The 20,134-nt window shown below is 37.3% G+C and overlaps 1 protein-coding gene across 1 annotated transcript in view; it reads left to right on the top strand.

The window, feature by feature from the left end:
* Positions 1–20,134, top strand: part of LOC135226386 (uncharacterized) — a 234,381-nt gene that overhangs the window by 172,000 nt on the left and 42,247 nt on the right. Inside the window, exons 8-10 of the mRNA XM_064265865.1 lie at positions 8,447–8,579; positions 13,197–13,318; positions 18,481–18,504. Of these exons, the coding sequence (XP_064121935.1) occupies positions 8,447–8,579; positions 13,197–13,318; positions 18,481–18,504 (279 nt within the window). The remainder of the gene's footprint in view (positions 1–8,446; positions 8,580–13,196; positions 13,319–18,480; positions 18,505–20,134) is intronic.

Below are 20,134 nucleotides of genomic sequence, written 5' to 3'. Positions count from 1 at the left end.
TCCCGTGAAATATGTCTGCTTTAGCACTATTTCTAGTAAAATATTGCTATAATACCAGAGAACTGCTAAATTGGACATGTCAGAAGCCTCTGACTCGCTCACCTATATAAAAGGTGTCGGTATAAAACTGGGGCGAGTGTTAAACACTACCACAGCAACCCCTCCAATTAGCCTTTTCCTCATCAAAAGACCCTAAATACGGGGAGCCGACCCATAGGTCACACCTAGCTACCCGTTGAAGGCGGCTGTGACGACATACTTTTCGATAGCCATTCCGTGTTCGCACGTTCGAATATTACTATTTGTTCTTTTATTTTTATTCTGGTTACGGATCGTCATCTACCTCTTCACCCAAGTTAAGTACTGGTTCCGCCCTTTTTCAATATTTAGGGAGTGAATTTGCCTATCGTTTTGCCTTTATTTAGGATTTTATTAGGCGTCACTTTTAATAGGGGGCGGGCGGCAAGTCGCCTTTACGGCTTACCCTTGAATTGTACCGATTTACGCTTGAATTGTACCGACTTCGAGTAGTCTTCCTCTCTGCTTGTAACATGTGATATTTCAGTACATGTATGTATGTATATATGTATATATATATATGTATATATATATATATGTATGTATATATTTATTTATTTATTCTTGGGTGGCAGTTTTTAGTCGATCCGATTTCCATTTATGTTTTGTTATTTTCATTATTTTCACGTTTTTCACGGGGTCTTCTTTCGAGCACGTTTCTTTGTTTCGTGCTTCGCCGTTTATCCACCGTCCTATTTCATTCAAGAATTTTCCCTTTTTTCTTTTCGTCAGCTTGCCGTTTCTTATCGTTTTGTCAGTAGGCAAGTAGTTTTTCCCTTTTGCGCCCACTGTTATCGAGTGGCCTTCATTGCGGTTTTATATTTTACGACAGTTTATTTTCATTTCCCCCGTGTTAAAGCATGATTTTCTTTTAGCTTTAAGTAATTGATTTTATTTTGTCTATGTATATTTTGGATGTTAGGTCGGTTAGCCTACATAGGCTATGCCTGCGTTTTCCTCGTAATCTTTTATTTGCGAGGATACGCTGATCACGTGATCGTCACCCCATCAGCCCTCCTTCCCTCCCCCTCACGTGGGGCCCCCAGTAGTTGGGTGCTCCTCTCGCCTCGGTTGTCGCTGACAGCCGTTCCCATCAGCAGAGGGGGGGGGGGGTGTAGAGGGTCCTCCAGGACCTTAGGTTGGTGGGTGTCGCTTCTCAGCCGACCGCCTCCGGAGTTGTTGATTGCTTTGCGTCTTCAGCCTCGGCTTCCGTGGATTTGTTGCGCTCTGCTTCTTTCAGCTTCCGGAGCTTACATCCATCCGCCTAAAACATTCCCTCTCCGCATAAGGCGGATTTAGATTCAGGCCTCTCCGGTAGTCGTTGAGGGCTATGTTTACGGAAGTTTCTCTTCCGTAGGCGGAGATATTATATTTGTTATTTTATTTCTCCCTTTTATTTTTATTTTCTTTTTTTTTTGCACGGAACTTTTGCCGAGTTCAAGGTGGGCCGTCCCGGGTTTAACTTCGTTGTACACTCCGTTCATACACTCCGTGGTTTTAATTTTAATTATTAGTCAGGAACGTAAAATATAATGAATTTATTATATACATAATATATTTTTTATTTTAATATTATATTATTTTCCCTTTCTTTTTGGCCCACGGAACTTGCGATTCATTGTGGCGTCCCGTACCCTTCGTGGGGGGTTACACCCCAACCCTCCGGGTCATACAGCTCCGGGTGGTTTTTAATTATTATAGTCCCGGGACGTAAATATATGAATTATATAATATACATTATATATCAATTTTATATTATCAGGGTCGGATGCTCCGGCCATTATTTTGGACCTCTTTTGCCACGACGTTGCGAGTTCATTGTGGACCCGTCCCGGGTTATTCGTTGTACCCCCCACTCCGGGTCATACAGCCTCGGGTGGTTTTAATTATTTATAGTCCCCGGGACGTAAAATATATGAATATATATATACATATATATTTTTTTATATATAAATTATTTCAGTCGGCCATTGCTTCGGCATAATTTGAACTCCGAATTAATTGACATTATTATCATAATAACTAAATTAATTTTGTGAACATTGTTCTCATATATTATTGCACTTACAGGCCACTCAGTGTCTGGTTGCCGATCTACAGGATCTGTGCAACCATGATGTTTGCCGGAACCATGCCCCGTGCGCAGTATTGCTTACGGTTCCGTAGTCTGGCATCACGTAAACGGCTTTGCCTGCTACGACTTGTACAAACAGGTTACCTGTTCGATAAGTTACCGCACTGCTTGTTCTATACATATTGTGATGGAATTATATTACACTACTTGGGTTAGTGTTAAAAAAAAAAAAAAAAAAAAAAATGAAATAAAATAAAAAAAAAATAAATAAATAAATAAAACAATAATAATAATAATAATAATAAATAAATAAATAGATAACTAAATAAACAATTAAAATAAAATAAATAACTAAATAATAATCAAATAAATTACTATATAAATAAATAATAATTAAAATTTCTGTAAATTAAATTACATTAATTAATCAACATATGTAAGCATAATGTTCAAAGATTTTACTCGAAATTGACACATTCCTTGCATTACAGACAGAGGCAGTCTGTTAAGCATGCTGCACTCTCCACCCTCAAGGTCTGGGTTGGAGGTTTTGGACAGAACGTAGGGGTAGCTAAGCCTTTTTATGCTACCTCAAGATATGGCAGCCTCCCCAGCCGGGAAAGCTGCCGGATACGTTGACCCAAAAGTCGCAGCACCAATTATCAAATAAATTCAAGATTCAGTTATGGAACAGCAAGAGGCAGAATTGCCAGACCTTGGTTTGGAAGAAGTCTCACTTGAACTAGTGAGGATTTGCCCATTACACTAGATATGGTTACAGGTAACAGTGTTAATGAGGCTAGCCTAGTTGGTCACCGGGGTCTTTCCTCGAGTGACTCTGATTCTTCCTCTCCCTTACTCCAAATTCCTTCATGGGTTTCACAGGAGGTTTGCCCCCTCCCAGGTCGCATTCCTGCTCTGTGATTCCTAGATTAAAGAGAAAACCTTCGGTAAAACCTTGCTTAAAAGCCAGGCCTGGGCAGGTGCCAGAGGTTCATACACATATTAAACCTAGGATGAGATCCAAGGCCTCAAGGAGAGAACTCTTCCCATTGCCCCTCAAGTCCCATCCCTGCAACGTCTAGAGGTCGGATACCTCATAAGGTACCGTAGGGAGGGCTGGAAGGTTCCCCTTTAGTCGGCAAAGACCTGTTCAACACGAATATTTTAAATCAGGCCAGTAGTCTTGCTAGCTTAGTCAGTTCAGTCGCAGCAAGGTTTGAAAGGGTGTTTTTAAATGTTTACGTGCACAGGACTCCCTGATTGCAGGTCTCAGACAGGAGTCGGCAGTTCCGGCACCTCCTAGTAATTTGGTGCAAGGTCAGAGCATGCCTGACGGGTCCACGTTCCCTCCGTTCCACCCTGGTGATTTTTGGAGGGTAGTGAACTTCGCTCCGTTTGTCAGCGGGATGTTGACTGTAGAAGGTTGTGGTACACATAGACTCGAGGATTTCGAGTTATTTCCCGAAAGGTTATGGCCACCATTTATAGCTTATGTTAGGCTTATGGAGGCAGCTTCGATTAGAAAGGACAAGGTCTCCAAGGGGACTGTTATCCTTTCTAGCAATCAGGCTCATCAAGTATAGATATGGAGCCTAGAAGTGGATCTGCTCAAATACTAAGGTAACAACATGACGGGAACTCCTTACCTTTTACATCAAAGGTAGCAGGATTTACCCTTCAGGCAGTGACTCGGGAAGAGCCCCAGCTTAGCGAGACAGATTCCACATCATTGCTACCCCAAGGTAGAGAGAGTTTGTGGGAAGTTTGCTGGCTACATTCTCGGCAGGCAAGCTTAAGCCAAACTGTGCAATCAACTTGTTTAGTGAGCGCCTCTGTCAGACGCACTGATCCAAGCCGGATTTGATGCTAGGACACGTCTTGCAAGGTCTCTTAACTCTAGTGATGACGGAGACGGCGGTTCTGGAGTATGCTCATTGAACCCGGCTCAGCTATAAGGTCATTGCGGAGTAGTTACTTTTAAGCATGCAATGTGCCTCGTACGGCTTTGCGGTTACTAAGAGAAATGGCAAGAAGCATGTTCTATCCGGGGCTACGATCAGGCACGAACCCAACAGCTTCTGGCTTCTTCAATCTGGGGTGCAGATCTCTTCCAGCTTCGGCAGTAAACGAGGTTCAGAATGAGGCATCACATTTTAATCAAGCATCAGATTGCGTTGGGGCATCCCTTTCAAAAGGATATTAAGAGTCTTCTTCCTCCAGTTTTAGGACTAGGAAAAGTCAAAGAAGGTACCAACCTTTCCAAGTTCCGCAACAGCACCCTGTGCTATAAGCTGTACTAATTCAGCAAGTTCCCCAACCTTCATCTTCTAAGACTCAGCCTCGGCAACAGCCTCAATTTGTCTCCCTTTCGCCGTCGGCTAGCCAACAGGTTCCCCCTTTCGTCAGAGTGGAGGAACCGGAGCCCAAGGGCAAGCTAGAGGTGTATGGTCAGGAAAGGAACCGACCCTCATCATCTCAATGAAGTTCCTCAAATAGGAGGCAGGCTGTATCTCTTTTAACATCGTTGGGAGTTCAGCAGCTGGGCGGAAAACATAGTATCTATCTATCAGCATCCAACCCAAGGGTTGATGGATTACCCAGGGACCTTCTCCAGAAGGGAGCAGTCTCCAGGACAAAGAACTTAAAATTTGTCAAAGTCGTCTATTCAGTGTCCCAAGAAAGGGACCGACCAAAGGAGGGTGATCTTAGACTTGTCCCGTTTAAACTTGTACATTCCTTGCGACAAGTTCTAAAGGCTGACCATCTCTCAGGTACGGGCCTTACTTCCCCGTGGGGGCGTCACCACCTCTATAGATCTTACAGACGCCTATTATCATGTCCCGACGGCTCAGCACTCCCATCCATTCCTGGGCTTCAAACTAGTAAAAGAAGCTTATTCCTTCAAGGTGATGTGATGCCCTTTGGGCTGAATATAGCCCCAAGGGTTTTCACGGAACTGGCGGAGGTAGTGGTGCAGGAGCTAAGGTCTCAGGTTTTATTGGTAGTGGCGTACCTAAACGACTGGCTAATCTGGGAGATGGTCAAAGACAAGTTTATGAAAGCCATGGACGGGGTCATATCTTTCCTGGAATATATAGGGTTCAAGATCAACAGGACCAAGTCCCGATTGGCCCCAGAATCCAAGTTCCAGTGGCTAGGTTTCCATTGGGGCTTGGATTCACACAACCTTTCCATTCCATCAGGGAAGGGGATGCCAAGGTAACAAGCCAATTCTTAAAATGCAAAAAGGCTTCGAGAAGGAATCAGGAGACGATCCTAGGCTCGCTCCAATTTGCGTCAGTCACAGACGTTCTGTTGAAAGCCAAGCTCAAGGACATCAATCGAGTTTGACGTTCAAGGCCAATGCCAAGTGTCGGCGACAAGTTCGGCCGGGTACCTCTGATTCCCAAGGAACGTCTACGTCCATGGGCAATAGCCGAAAACCTAGCCAAAGAGTTACAGTTGCAGTTCCCTCCCCCGTCCCTACTGATGCATACAGTCGCATCACTATCAGGTTGGGGAGGTTATTCACAGCACGACAAGGTTCAGGGAACTTGGTCACCTCAGTTCCAAAAGCTTCACATCAACATCCTGGAAGCTATGGCAGTGTTTCTGACCTTAAAGAAGCTCCGTCCTCCGGAGGAGACTCATATCAGATTGGCTCTCGACAGTGCAGTAGTGATACATGGTATAAACAGAGGTGGTCCAAGTCAAGTCATGTGAACCACAGGGTGATAGCAATTTTTTCTCTAACTGACAAGAACACCTGGCATCTATCGGCTACCCATCTGGCAGGAGTCCACAATGTAGTAGCAGACGCATTGTCCCGGTCAGTCCCCCTGGAGCCAGAATGGTCACTGGACCAGGAATCCTTCGAGAGGGTTTGTAGGAGAGTACCGGGTCTGAAAGTAGATATGTTCGCTACAGGGGCAAACCACAAGCTGCCTTGTTACGTAGCCCAAGTATGGACCCTCTAGCATACGCTACGGACGCCCTGAGTATAGATTGGAACCAGTGGAGGGAGGTTTATTTATTCCCTCCAGTGAACCCTCTCCTGAAGGTGTTGCACAAGTTGAAATCCTTCAAAGGTCAGGTGGCTCTCATAGCTCCTTACTGGCCCAAGAACAATTGGTTTCTCCTTCTCCTAGAACTAGGTCTTCATCCTCACCCTCTCCCGGGCTTGAGGCTGACGCAACAAGTTCAAACGGTGACTGTGTTCGATTCCTCAGGTCTTCACAAAACCCTATCTTTATGGATTTCATGAAGTTTGCAGGTAGGAGGGTAGGGGACATTGATCCACAGAACATTCTGTTCTTGGAGTCAGACAAAAGAGAATCTACACTTCGCCAGTATGATTCAGCAGTTAAACAATTGCCTACATTTCTCAGGAAATCAATGTCAAAGTAATGACAATGAACGTGACTATAACATTCTTCAGGCCTTTATTCGAACAAGGCTTGGCAGTTGCCACAATAACAACCACTAAGTCAGCTCCGAAAAAGATTTTCTTCTCGGGTTTGGTTATAAATCTAACTGAGTCTTATTTCACCTCAATCCCAAGGGCTTGTGCACGCCTGCGGCCCATTCAAAGGCCGTCGTCAGTGTCATGGTTTCTTAACGATGGTCTCAGGTTAGACTCTAAAACAGACAACTTCAAATGTGATTGCCAAACCCTTTTGCGTAAGGCACTGTTTTTATTAAGTCTGGCTTCAGGTGCCAGAACATCGCAGATGTCATCTTTATCTAGTGGCCAATGGCATATAGAATTCCTTCCCTCGGGTTACGTGTTGCTTTCACCAAATAATTATTTTATGGCTAAGAATGAGATCCCTTTGGTAAGGCGATCCCCTGGAAGGTTGTTCCGCTTCTGCAACATCCATCTTTATGTACTGTTAAACCCCTAAGGACTATTTATCTAGCACATCTACCTTTTCCGAAGGCTCCTTTTCATGTGGGGCGGTGGTGGTACCATATCCCTAAAGGGCATTACGCAGCAGTTTTTGTATTTTACCAAGGAAGTCAGCCCAGGGTCCTTTCCCAAAGCGCGTGCTATTCGGGCTATAACAACTTCTGTAAATTTCTTCAAATATATGAACTTTGATGATCTGAAGAAATATACTGGTCGGCAGTCGCACTGGGTTTCCAAAGCTTTACCTTAAGTCCTTGGAGGATCTTAAATATCAGGCAATAGCTGTAGGGAGGTCAGTGTCTCCTTGCAACATCAATATAGTACTGTCCTTGTGTCATATGAATATTTTCCCATTATGCCAGTTTTATTAACATCCTACCTATCGCAGCAAATCTCTTTGCTATTTCACTTGGTCTATGGTGTTAGTTTATACAATTTAATATTCTGTTTCATTTCAGAGTGATGTAGCTTGGTGTTTCTCTGGTACAATTTCACGGGAGCGACACGGCTGAGCCCAGAAAAGGGGAGGGATTTTGACGTAGGAAAAATCTATTCTGGCGAGGAAGCCGTGTCGCCCAGTGAAATCCCCCCCTGGTTTTTTCCCATCCCCTTGCAGTGCACCAAGCTTCATTGCTATCGATAAGTATGACGTCACAGCCGCCTTCAACGGGGTAGCTAGGTGTGACCTATGGGTCGGCTCCCCGTATTTAGGGTCTTTTGATGAGGAAAAGGCTAATTGGAGGGGTTGCTGTGGTAGTGTTTAACACTCGCCCCAGTTTTATACCGACACCTTTTATATAGGTGAGCGAGTCAGAGGCTTCTGACATGTCCAATTTAGCAGTTCTCTGGTATTATAGCAATATTTTACTAGAAATAGTGCTAAAGCAGACATATTTCACTGGGCGACACGGCTTCCTCGCCCAGAAATAGATTTTTCCTACGTCAAAATCCCTTTTTTTTTACCATGAGATAGCTAGTGATCCAAGTACTGAATAAGGTTATACCATGTGCTTTGCTTCACTGGTTATATTTAAATATAATAGGAGTATGTACTAACAGTAGCATGTCTGTGAAATTATATACAGTATTGTATCCAATAAATATAGCATCTGTTTGTAGGTGAAGGACAATTTTTTTTTTAATTGGTGGGAAATATAAGAAGTAATTATCATAGTTAACATTGTTACTTAGATTTTTGCTTAATAAAGTTAACCATAAAATGACATCTCTTTATTTGTATAGAATGAAGGCTTTAGAGTTTGTAATGCATTATGTGACATGGTAAGACATTACATACTCTGTTTTTGAAATCCATCGATTTTTTTTTTTTTTTTTTTTTTTTTTTTTTTGTGAATAGTAAGACAGTTCTCTTCTCTTTCCAGTTTCTCTTCTTAGATCGAGCAGACCTTCCAGACCTTACTCTCCGTTCCAGTGCAACCAGCCAGAGTTTATCATCGAAAGGTGATCTCGTCACGACAACTACGACCACATATGTAAAGGCCCCAGAGTGCAAAGGTATATAGCTTATAACTTGGTCACTCCAGATTCTTTCTACACTCTCCCGGTTAGATACTTGATGTATAGCTGAAAATCTTAGATATGTATATCAAAAACTAAATCTCTGGTGAAAATACTTTAATAATAACTACCATATTGTACAGTGTGATTTTCCAGATTCTGGCTATTATTCCGTATTGTGCTCTTTTCTGTTAGATGATATAAAGGCATTCTTTGTTCAGATGGAAGTAGATACTCTCGGAGTGAGTAGTATTGTATGATCACATATAAAAACAAAATGCCTTAGCAACAGAGTACTATGTAGGTGTGTACTATGTATTACTTGAGGTTAGTAATGTAAGATTGTCCATGCTCTCCCTTGGCTACAAAAGGAATTATGTAGTAACAGCAGTAATTATTATTTTTTTATCATTAAAACTTAATGTGATATGACGTAAAGAAAGAACAGACACTAGTTTATCAGGAAATCTGTAATCAATACTTGTTTAATAGTTTGCACAGCAAATGCATTTTCAGATTTGTGATGATTTTTCACATTTAATAACTTGTATGAGAAAAAAAATAGGTTAAATTTGTACACTAAATGGTAACACGTACAGTGCAAAAAGTAGTATCTATTAATGTGTGAAACATCAAGGTTCTGCTCTCCTTTCCAGAACAATTATCAGATTTCACTTTGCAGTGTCACAATATCTGATACATTCATTAAACAGTAATAGTTTAATATTTATGTTTCTTGTAAATAAGCAGTGAGTAATGCGTAATTTTCTCGTCCTTTTTCCCCTCTCTAGAATATTAATAGCTCAGTATGTATTTATATTTCGTCTTTTTATATAAATAATTTTCAAATAATTTTTCCCCTTCCTTATCGTAGGTTTGTTACATTTCCTACGTAATATCTTAATTCTAATGCAGATACATAGTTTTTAATATACAGTGGACCCCCCGTATTCGCGTTCTCCGGATTCACGGACTCACACATTTGCGGATTTCTCTTGGGAACATTTCCCCGCATTATTCGCGGAAAATTCGCCTATTCGCGGTCTTTTTCTAAGAGAAGTATCCACAAATTCCTGGGTTTTTTTATCAGTTTTATTATAAAATGCACTTTTTGTGATTAAACTATTAAAAAAACCAGGTATAAAAAGTTTTAGTGGGTTTTTCTTGAGTTTTAACTAACAAAATAGGTTTTAAGCATTTTTATAGGGGTTCCAAATATTCGCAGGTTCTAACTATTCACGGGGGGGATCTGGTACGCATTCCCCGAGAATACGGGGGACCACTGTATATTATAATTTTGAAGGTACTCATTTATGTTAAGTTTGCTAGGTACTAATTGGCAGTGATTTGAAAGCATAAAAAGTAAACAGATAATGTTAGGAAGTTGTGGTGCATAAGTGTCCGTGCTAGAATCTGGAAAATTACAGGTATGTACGAAAATCTTTGATAGTGTAGCAGGATCTTTCTTGTTAAATAATCTTTTCCATTACTATGTGACCCCCTTTTTGTAACTTTAAAATCATTTCTTCAATTCTAATAGATTCTATTCTCTTTGTTAGTTTCCCTTGAGGTGTCTTGTAACTAGACTTCACATTTTTATCCCAGTGGGCAACAGAACATTAGTGAAATTTTTGTGAATCTTGCAAAAAATGGTATATGCATGTGCAGAATGTTTCATTTATATTATAGTCTTCATTCTTTTACAAATGCATGCAGTCTAGTTATGAATTGCAGTTATAAAATGCAGATAGGTGCTCTATTTCTAATCTTCCTTCAATTTCTAATAAACTGTACTTCTCTAAACTGTAAGTAGCTTTCTGGTTCTTACTGTTAAGAGGTTAATTGACAATTTGCTGGTTTAAGCGTCAAATACCTTCACCTCGCACTGTATCACAAAAGCTGCCGCCACGGAATTCGGAAACCCCAGCCCAGGAACTTACCGGCGAAGAGAATCGTATCGCAAAGCCAACAATATTCGCTCAGGTGTGCAGCTATTAGGTGCATCTATAGATTAGATATTTAGTGAGCTGTGGGGTAGAAGAATTGGACAACTGCACAGGACCACATTCGATCAACATTTTATGGAAACCTTATATGTACATTGTAATAGGAGCTTAGTAGTCTAAAATTGCTTTTAGAGCATTCACTGACAATAATTGTACGAATTACCACCAGATATCAGGAAATCACACACAATCATAATACAGGTATTGGAATACATAAGAACAAATCCTTCTAACTGCAGTGGTGCACATGATCTCTGCTCACATTGTTCTTTTGATTTGTGTTCTGTGTTTGTTGTTATTCTCTAGAAATAGCCCAGCTCTTGTGTAAATCCCAGGCCAGGTTACATGTAGCTTGTGGTTTTGGTTTTAGGCACAATATAACTCAAGTATACCTACTTACCTACTTTACAGTAATCTGAAGAATTTCTTTGGGAAAGACAGTCTTAAATGGATTATCATTGAAAGATTTTAATTCTTATCATTCATTATGTGTTACCTGTCTGTTCTTACTGGCACTATTATTCCCATTTAAGAGCACTTAACCTTGAATTGAATTGTCACATGTAATGAGCAAGTCATTTATTTAAAAATTGGTGGGAACCACAAGTGGAGAGCCCTCCTCTTTTCTGTCAGAATGATTGGATAGCACTTTACCATTTTCTTTGGTTTTCTTGAAGCATTTACATCTGCTCTCCCTATCCCACCTTGCTTTAATGTTGGTTTTCCACACTTCGTTTCATTAAGTGCTTGTCATGAAATTAGTGTTTGGTAATAGATTTTTTTTCCATCATATTAATTTGATTCTTCAAAACGGCATAGTTTTGTGTCAAATGTGTTTTGTACACCACTTTTCATCCACTAAATAAGAAATTTTCTCCCAACAAAGACTTTCAGACTGGACCAAGGCATTTACCATAGTTACCATTTTGCTCATTGAATATGACAGTTCATTTTTTGAGTGTTGCTTTTAAATGGGATAATGGGATGAGGAAAACACAGGCTTTTATGTTAGAAATATATTTTGAAGTGTATTATATATCTATTTCTCACCTAAAGTAAACTTCGTACTACATTTTTTTTATGCTAAACAGGAAAATTACTTTGAGACAGGTGCCAGTACATAAATATGAATGCTTTGAGAAGATTATGTTAACATTTTAGGAAAAGTATACTTCATTAACTACGATACGTTTTTGCATGTTAGGTGGGGATTGAAACATTTTAGAACCAGTAATAATATTTACCATTTACTACAAGTATTACATACAGTACAGGTGCATTAGTTTATATGTTTTTGCCCTTGTTTAGTGGTTATAATTATGTTATTCAGACAGTTTTAAATGCACTAATGTTTCAGTAATTTAGTAACTTCTATAGAGAACTTCAAAGGTTGACACAGTCTAGAATTATCCTTTTTCTAGATGCTTTCTATAAAGTATCATCTCATTACAATGAAGTATTTGTATCTCGAAAACAGATGTTTGATGGAGATGATTTTTTATCCTTATTTTTTTGTGTTGGTTAGACTTCTCTCTCTTTTCATGAAAATTTGTGTTGTTACTTTATAAGTAGCATTGTGATTGATCTTTTATGTTACCATAAATTCCTATTCCTCTGTACTATTCCCTAAGATTAATTTTGAGTCTGTGGAGTAGTGTGAAGTTTAACTAATATTCTGAATAGAGTTACTACTAGATTTCAGATATGAACACTCAGATTTTTATATTGTACAGTATCTCTTGCATTCTGTTGAAAATGAGTTTTTGAATGATGATATGTTACACCCAGTTGTTGGTGTGTGATTGAAGTTATCAAACAATTAGGATCTGTAGGAAGCCTGAGACAATCAAACCTGGGATTTGTACTTATGTGGACTTTGAAATCACTCTCGCAATAAATTTAAAGTGATTTATATATTTACTGTATATAGTGAAACTACAGGTTGCTAAAGGTAACTTGATGTGCTGCCTTCCCTTTGTGTTCAATAAAATCACGAAAAATATATTTTAAGGTTTTGTTTGTAAGTTGTAAATGAATGTAGAGATTTAACATCATCCCCAGAAGTGTCATACATTAGCAGTTTAGAAATATTTAACTGAAGAATAAAGGAAAACCAGGTCAAGATTCAGTTTTACTCTTGAACAAGTATATTTCTTTTCTTACCTTATAACTATGCATTTTGGTCATATTTTAACTTGGCATTCTTAGAAAGTTAGGATTTATATTTTCATTGTGTACACAGTTTACAAATATATATATATAATTTTGTTTTATTTGAAGCAAACTTTTCACACAAGGGGAGCAACAGATTAGGGCATATGTGCTGCTTACTGGTGATACATTTCATTTATGGCATGCATGTCCAGGGTAGATTTTAACAAATACTAATGTAGTTGAATTATAAGTCACTTTTTCAAGGATTTACACAACTGTTTTTGTTTTGTACTGTAGCATAGAGCATTGTTATGAAATGATTTTTAGTATTTGACTATATAGTCCTGTACTTAATAAATTTTTTTTTTCTCTGGAAATTTTCTTGTTGTTGATATGAAGGCAAGTACAGACGTGACATGAATTCAGAATAGTTTTGTTGTTGGTCTTTGAACAGATGTCATCGTCAATGGTGGTGATGGTGTTGCTGCAGCTGTGTTGAGAGATATAGAAGAGAAGAAGGTTGTAGTTGCAAACAATGCTAACAAGTCCACAATGATCATCCATGCCTCTAGAAAGGTAAGGATAGTTTAACCAAATAAGTCAAGTGTGAGATATTATACCGTCTTTGATAATACTTTAACCTTTTCATAAAAGAAGAATTTTTTTAGCATGTTTTAAATGAGTGCATCAGAGTTCCAATCCTTTAGCTTATTACAAATTGCCTTGCATTTCCAGGGACAAGAATTTCACACATTCTCTAATGCATTTCACAACAAACCCATTATAGTAGTATACAAAGAGCTCACATTTGTAGTCATCTCAAATCATAGATGTTCCATACCCAAAACAATGTTGGTTGCTAGCTACTGAACACGCAACTTGTGGATCCTGTGGCTCCAGTAGTCAAGAGCCTCATTTTCCGTGTGTCTAGCCAGATGGTTCCAAATCTTTCTGTTTCTGGGACACATGAATGAAGTAATTCTGTTTTGCTTTTAATAATGTGACCATTTATTCCTTTTAAATTATTGCTTTCATTTTACCAGATAAATTTCACTTACCCTCTCGTCATAGGATCCTCTATGCAAGGCATCAGATTTTGGAATAATAGGCCTGGAACTGAGGGTTTTCCCACTAGGTCTCTCTTTTTGATCCAAAGTTTTATAATGATAGTGCATCACAGATTTGCCTGCCTTGAATCCTACTTGAAAAATTTGGGTCTTCTACACCTGTATAATGTTTCCAGTCCCAGATGCTGGGACATTTTTTGCTAAAGATTTTGTAAGTGGTTGTTGCAAGTTCCTTGTCCCACTAGTAGGCAGGAGAAGCCACTTTGAACTCTGTATTCCAAAGACTTCAACTTCCACACAGAATCTTAAGAACTTTTACCCTTCTACTGTATTACATTTTTTCTTAGAGTACCCTATGGAATTACAGAATACAAACTCCATAGTTATGATGAAGGTCTTAAGGCTTCCATTGCATTTCTGAATCTTAGGAGCTCTCAGATGGATCATGCATCCCAGTCAGCCAGTTCAGGAGTTTTTTAAGCAAGTGAATCCTTCATGCATACATAATTTTTCAAAAATAAAATCTTTATCAATATAGAACCACATTACTTTTAACTGAAGTTCCCGCCTCCTTTTCTCTAAAAAAAGAGGAGTTTTACTTGCTTGTAACTCCAGGCTCCATGAGATGTAGAAATTGCTGCTGGTTTACTATGTTCTTTTGAGTCAGGAATGAAATGTCTGAGTTTGTGAAGTCACAAATGTGAGATGTTAATGAGTAATGGGTTTGTATGAAAAATAAAATTAATAAGATTTTTTATTTGTTATAAACCACTTCCTATGAACTGCTTTACTGCGAATGGACTTGTTTATGCATGTAATTTTTTTCAGGTAATTTGACCGCAATCTGATGAAATAATTAAAAATACTATATCTACTGTTGGATATAGTATCTTTGTGGATATTGTATTCAGCATACAGATACCTGGGGATACAGATACATTTAGGTAGAGTCTTTTGTTTATAGGTTTTCATTGACGTTAACCCGGAAATTGTAAGAAATTTCCCAAAGTTTGCCAAGTTTTCAAATATTTACTTCTTATTTGTTAATGAAGATGGCCTTGATATTTGAGGAATATGGTCCATGAGTTAATGGAGGCTCTCCAGATGTACAGACTTTTTTCCTCATTCATTTATTATATGATCTCATGGAATGTAGTATATTATGGCTTTGCTAAATGGTTATGGGCATCTGTGAAGATGTTATTTTTGTGTAAAGGGAAATTAGTCTTTGTGATCACTGGCTTCTAGGAATGTTGTTGATACCATCCCAAAAATGCAATGCGCATTTATGTTTTGACAGTCATTATGTAGAGTGAAGATGCTTTCTGGAAAGTTTGAAGGGTAGACATAAAGCAAGTAGTTGCTTATTTGTGTTTTTTAGTATTATTAGTTTGTAATGTTTACTAAAGTAAAAGGTTTTTTAAGGGTTAAAGAACCATCCCCCTTTCCCCCTGTCACAAATGGTTTCTGTATACATATATAAGATTTGATATGTTGATTTCAGAGTAAATTACTTTCATTAAATTATTTCCAATTTACTATTATTTTAGTGTACACATTTTCAGCCTCTGTTTATAGTGTTGTGTACAATTTATGCTCTTGCCAGGTAACATTTTATAATACACTACAGCAGTTTTATTGGAATGTGTTTAACATGATGTAAATAAATTTACAGAATTGAAATTATAGGAAAAGAAACATGTTTTGTAGGTGACAAGTTTATGTACTTTATGCTGTGAGACATTTTACATTGCTAAATATGGTACAGGTGCTGAAAAGCAATCTAGGATAGATGTCATTTAGAGTAAGGTGGCAGTTTTAGGTATTTATATACTAAACAAGGAATTGTTGGATTTTTTCAGTGCTTTGCAAACTCTTACAAATATCCACCATATTTATTAAAGAGGTTAAAAGGCTGCTGTATAATTATCAGTGAGCTGTAGTCAGCAGGAAATTTATAGATAGATGTTTGCAAATTGTGCAAATTGTGACTCAGCATTAAATTAGGATTTGCATCTTCTGAATGGCGAAGAGCTCATCGCAGATTTAAATCTAAACTGGGAGAAAAAGAATTATTTTCTAATAGATGTTGAGGGATTTTGAGCTCATTAAGAAAAAAGACCTAGGGCTTTTAAAGGGGAAGTACAGTCAAGTTTTTTAACACATTCCCGTGTTCTAAAACTAATATTACCTCAATGATAAGATAATATTGTTCTGATATTTTTTTAGCCCTAATCTATATTTACATATTTGCTTTTATATTGTGATAAAAGCCATGTACACCAATCCATTGTCTGTTACAAACAATTCTGAAATTAATATCCTAAGTGAAGTGCCTAGGTTTGTATACTCGTATGTGTGTGTGTGTGCATGATCATGGTAGTGCAGGTACCCATGCATTGCTTGTGTATGCAAACAAAGGTAAATACAGAGAGGTGACAATTTGATCAGTGATTGTGCTCAAAATTAAGTTTATTTGTTGAAAGAATCCTGGATAACTGTAGTGATTGTTAATGTGATTGTCACAGTAAGGTCTGCATGTAGCCTGTAATGTACACCTGGGTCAGTAAAAGGAAACTCGGGCCAAAGCACCACATAGAGTAGAGCATTTAGCTGCAGGTGCCAGAAACAACTGCACAGAGTCCGAGGGAATATTTATTGCATAATTATTTTCACATCAGATGATAATCCTAAAAAGACCTAGGCTGTGTCTGTATATTAGGGAAGTGGCGTGTATATGATAGCCCCCAAATTTTCTACTTTATTTGTAGGATTTGAGGTATACTCACCATATAAGACTACCCCACAAAAAGTGGAGTGATGATAGAGTATAGTACTTACTTGAGAAGTATGGAGGCGGGAGATGATACTAGCGTATACGCAAAAGTAGGTCTAGTGTAATGTGTTGTGTACATAAATTATTGAAAGTATTATAGGGTTTGATTAGTTGTATAGAGTAAGTAAAGAATAAAGCAAAAGTATGATAATTAAATTTTAGATAAAAATTTGCATGGAGTATTTATGTGTAATTGGTATCCTCTATTGTCAATGTCACTCCATAATAATTATCTCCAAATGACTTCAGCAGCCTTCAACCTATCATTCATTATTATATAAACATTGTGTGTGTTGAGAAAGAGAGGTATGTTACATGTGTATGCTATATTATTGGTATTTTAGTGTAACCATAGTAATTATCCAGCTTTCCAAACATACTTGTAAGTTTCATAGCAGTAAAAAATACTGTGTGGTTTGACCATCTTCAGTCTATATGAGCTACCATTTTTTTTCCTGTTAGTGATGTTACCTTCTTTGCTTGGTGAGCTGCCTTAGCTCCACAACTTAAAATTAAGAAAGAATATTTCCTTTTGAAAGTATTTTACTTGTCATTAAGTGCTGATTTCATGCTTATACACATAGTAGAGTATATAAAACTCTGAAATGTAGGGTAATTGGACTGTACTTCCCTTTAATTAGTTATATGTACTACTATATATTGATTTGCTAGACGGTATTTTTCTTCCATATCATGTACCAGTATATTTAAAAATCAGAAAAGTTCCTGCTAAAGATAGCCTTTATTCCTGCCTACTCTTTTTTTAGCTAAGTTGGGCTTAGTTATTTTTTACATACTGGTTCATCATGGTATCTATCTTAAAGAAAACATCTTTTAAAACACATGATAAATTCAAAATATAAGTTGTACAGCATAAACTTAACTGTAACCACAAGTTCCCAGAATACTGTACATTGGTTACAAACCAGAATGTCTTTGAATCTGTTAGCCAGAACACTGTAATATTAGTCTTCAGGAACACTATAGCCTTTTTTAAAAGGTACAGCAATTTGCAAAATTTATCAGTCTGTATTGAATCAGGAACTGCCATTCTAGAATTAGTGTATATGAGGCATGAGTGTCTTTGTTTTCTTCATATGCGAGAGAAACCTCTAAGGCCTGTTGATCAAATTAGTGAAATTGTCACTTAATACCTTACGGACTTTTTTCAGTTAATTATAATTCATTGCTGTTGTAAAGCTGAGAAGGATATATAACTGTGCTGAAAGGATAATGAATGAGAAACAATTTTCACATATGATAGGCATCACAAAGATCAGTATCTTTTTGTAAAATTAAGCAATTGGTCTTATACTAGGAAGTATTAATTATATAATGTTAAGGCATTTATTGGATATGCAAAATGAAGCTAGCTTGAAGATATACTGGGTTATATCTTTGTGCTAAAAATATACACATTACTGTTTAGTAGAACAGAAAACAGATAATTGCTTTTGGTACACAGGAAATCAAACTATTTAACTATGAATGTGTATCTCTATCGTTTAGTATTCAAAACTGCTAGAGCATGTGAAAAAATGTGTGCATGACACTTGAGACTGTTTTGTTTGATTAAATCATTTACTTCAACATGAGTAAACAATATGAAATATTTTTCCATTGCCCTTTAACCCATGCCTTTACTTTATAGTACTTATTTTTTGTGATTGTGATATTTACCTTTAGCATTAGAAGCTAAAAATGATAATGCTTTTTAAATATGTTTGCAGTGATTCAGCTTTAATGGTGTACAATGTATTGATGTGCATATCCCCTTCCAAGCCATAAAACTAAAAACTTAATGTGTTTCTGTTTTCATTTATATTGCTCTCAAGGAAATGACCAAGAGAGTGATACAGGTAAGACATTTTAGTAGTTTCAAATTGTAGTTTCAAAATCTTTAATGTTCACATATAGCTTCATATATCGCTTCATCCCCTAGAGCTTCATCAATCTGAAGAGTAGTTCAAAGTAATTTTATGGGATGAGAGTATATTTGCTATTTGTAAAGTAAATAAGTTGATAATTTGAAACAAATATTTTTGCAGTACAGTATTTAGCGTTTCATGGTACGTAATGTGGCTTTCGTTGAGTATTGATTAAATGGTGCACATACCTTTTGAAAGTTATACAGTACCTGAGTTAGTCCCACTTTGTGGCTTGCATTAGGCCTTATGGCTACCCATATTGATATGAATGTTTTTTTCTAAAGAAAATAATGGTTTGCTATAAAAAGAATGTGGCAATTCAGTACTTAAATGTATTATTTTTGTAATTTTCTACAGTTGAGTGCCTTCAAACTTTTGTGAGATTTAGGAATAGTTGTTAAGCATATAGAAAGTTCTTTGATATGTAGGAAATTAGAAATCATTCATTGACTATTGAAAGGCTTTAGTTGGCTGATAAATAATTCATTAAGAAAGACCAACATTGCTCCATGATCAGTGTCTCCTTAAATTTCTGTGGAAACCAGTGTGTAAAGACAGTGCTTGAATAACCCTGAAAAAATTTAGAGGGACAGTAAATATTTGGAAGTTGTATGACATTTTGAAAGATATGAAATAACGTGTTCTCGTTCTTGCTATAAAGCAAGCATATTTTTGTTCCTTGTATGAGATCTTCCATTGAATATGATATAGATGTCTCATGTGTCATTTTTCTACCTTATTTTTAGCTTCATACAAAAAGAAGAAATAATACCTATTCAAACAGAATGAAATGTGCCAAATTGTTTAATAAAAGTAAGTTTTTGAGAAAGTTATAAATTGCTGTTTATGTATGTTTTTATGAATTAATTATAGTCTAAAAGGGTTAAGGGTTGATCAAATTTCTTTCCTGATGTTATCTCACTCAGAGATTTTGTATGTACGTATAGGCAATTTGGATGTGTTAAAGAAGGGTGAAAGAAGAAAATTATTTTTGTATTCTTGCTAAAGCTTTTTGTAATCACATAAATCTAAAGAGAACATACAAGAGAATTTTGTAAGTAATCACATATCAATTTGGGCAGCTATAACTTTGTGATTATTTTTGCAATAACATTTTCATGCCATATTTAGTAGCACTGATTCCATCATTTCAACATCTGAAAGATCATGGACAACGTTAAATTCTATCAGTTCATGTTGTATTATAGTAAGATGCATTCAGATTTTTGGACTACTCAGTGGACTGGCAAGCAACAGTTGTTTGTGTACTGTGGGCAATTCAAGTAAAACCCAAAGGGCTTAACAGTATTTCCATTTGAAATCACATCACACGTTATAAAACTTTATCATTGAAATAGGTGCACTTCGGTATATTATGTAGATACGTATTGCCTAATAGTTTCCAAGAAGTGTATAGCTTCTGAAAATAGTGTTAGTCAAACTTCCTTTAGTGTTGAATGTGCAATAACTATCCCTACCTTATTCTTTAGTGTTTCCAAATAAATGTACATAAATTAGTCAGACTAGCAATAATAGTCCATCTCTCCCTCCTGGGGTGTTG

Source organism: Macrobrachium nipponense, chromosome 14, assembly GCF_015104395.2.
Source record: "Macrobrachium nipponense isolate FS-2020 chromosome 14, ASM1510439v2, whole genome shotgun sequence".
NCBI lineage: Eukaryota > Metazoa > Arthropoda > Malacostraca > Decapoda > Palaemonidae > Macrobrachium > Macrobrachium nipponense.
Note: the sequence above shows the minus strand (reverse complement) of the source record. Positions and strands in the feature narration are given on the sequence as shown.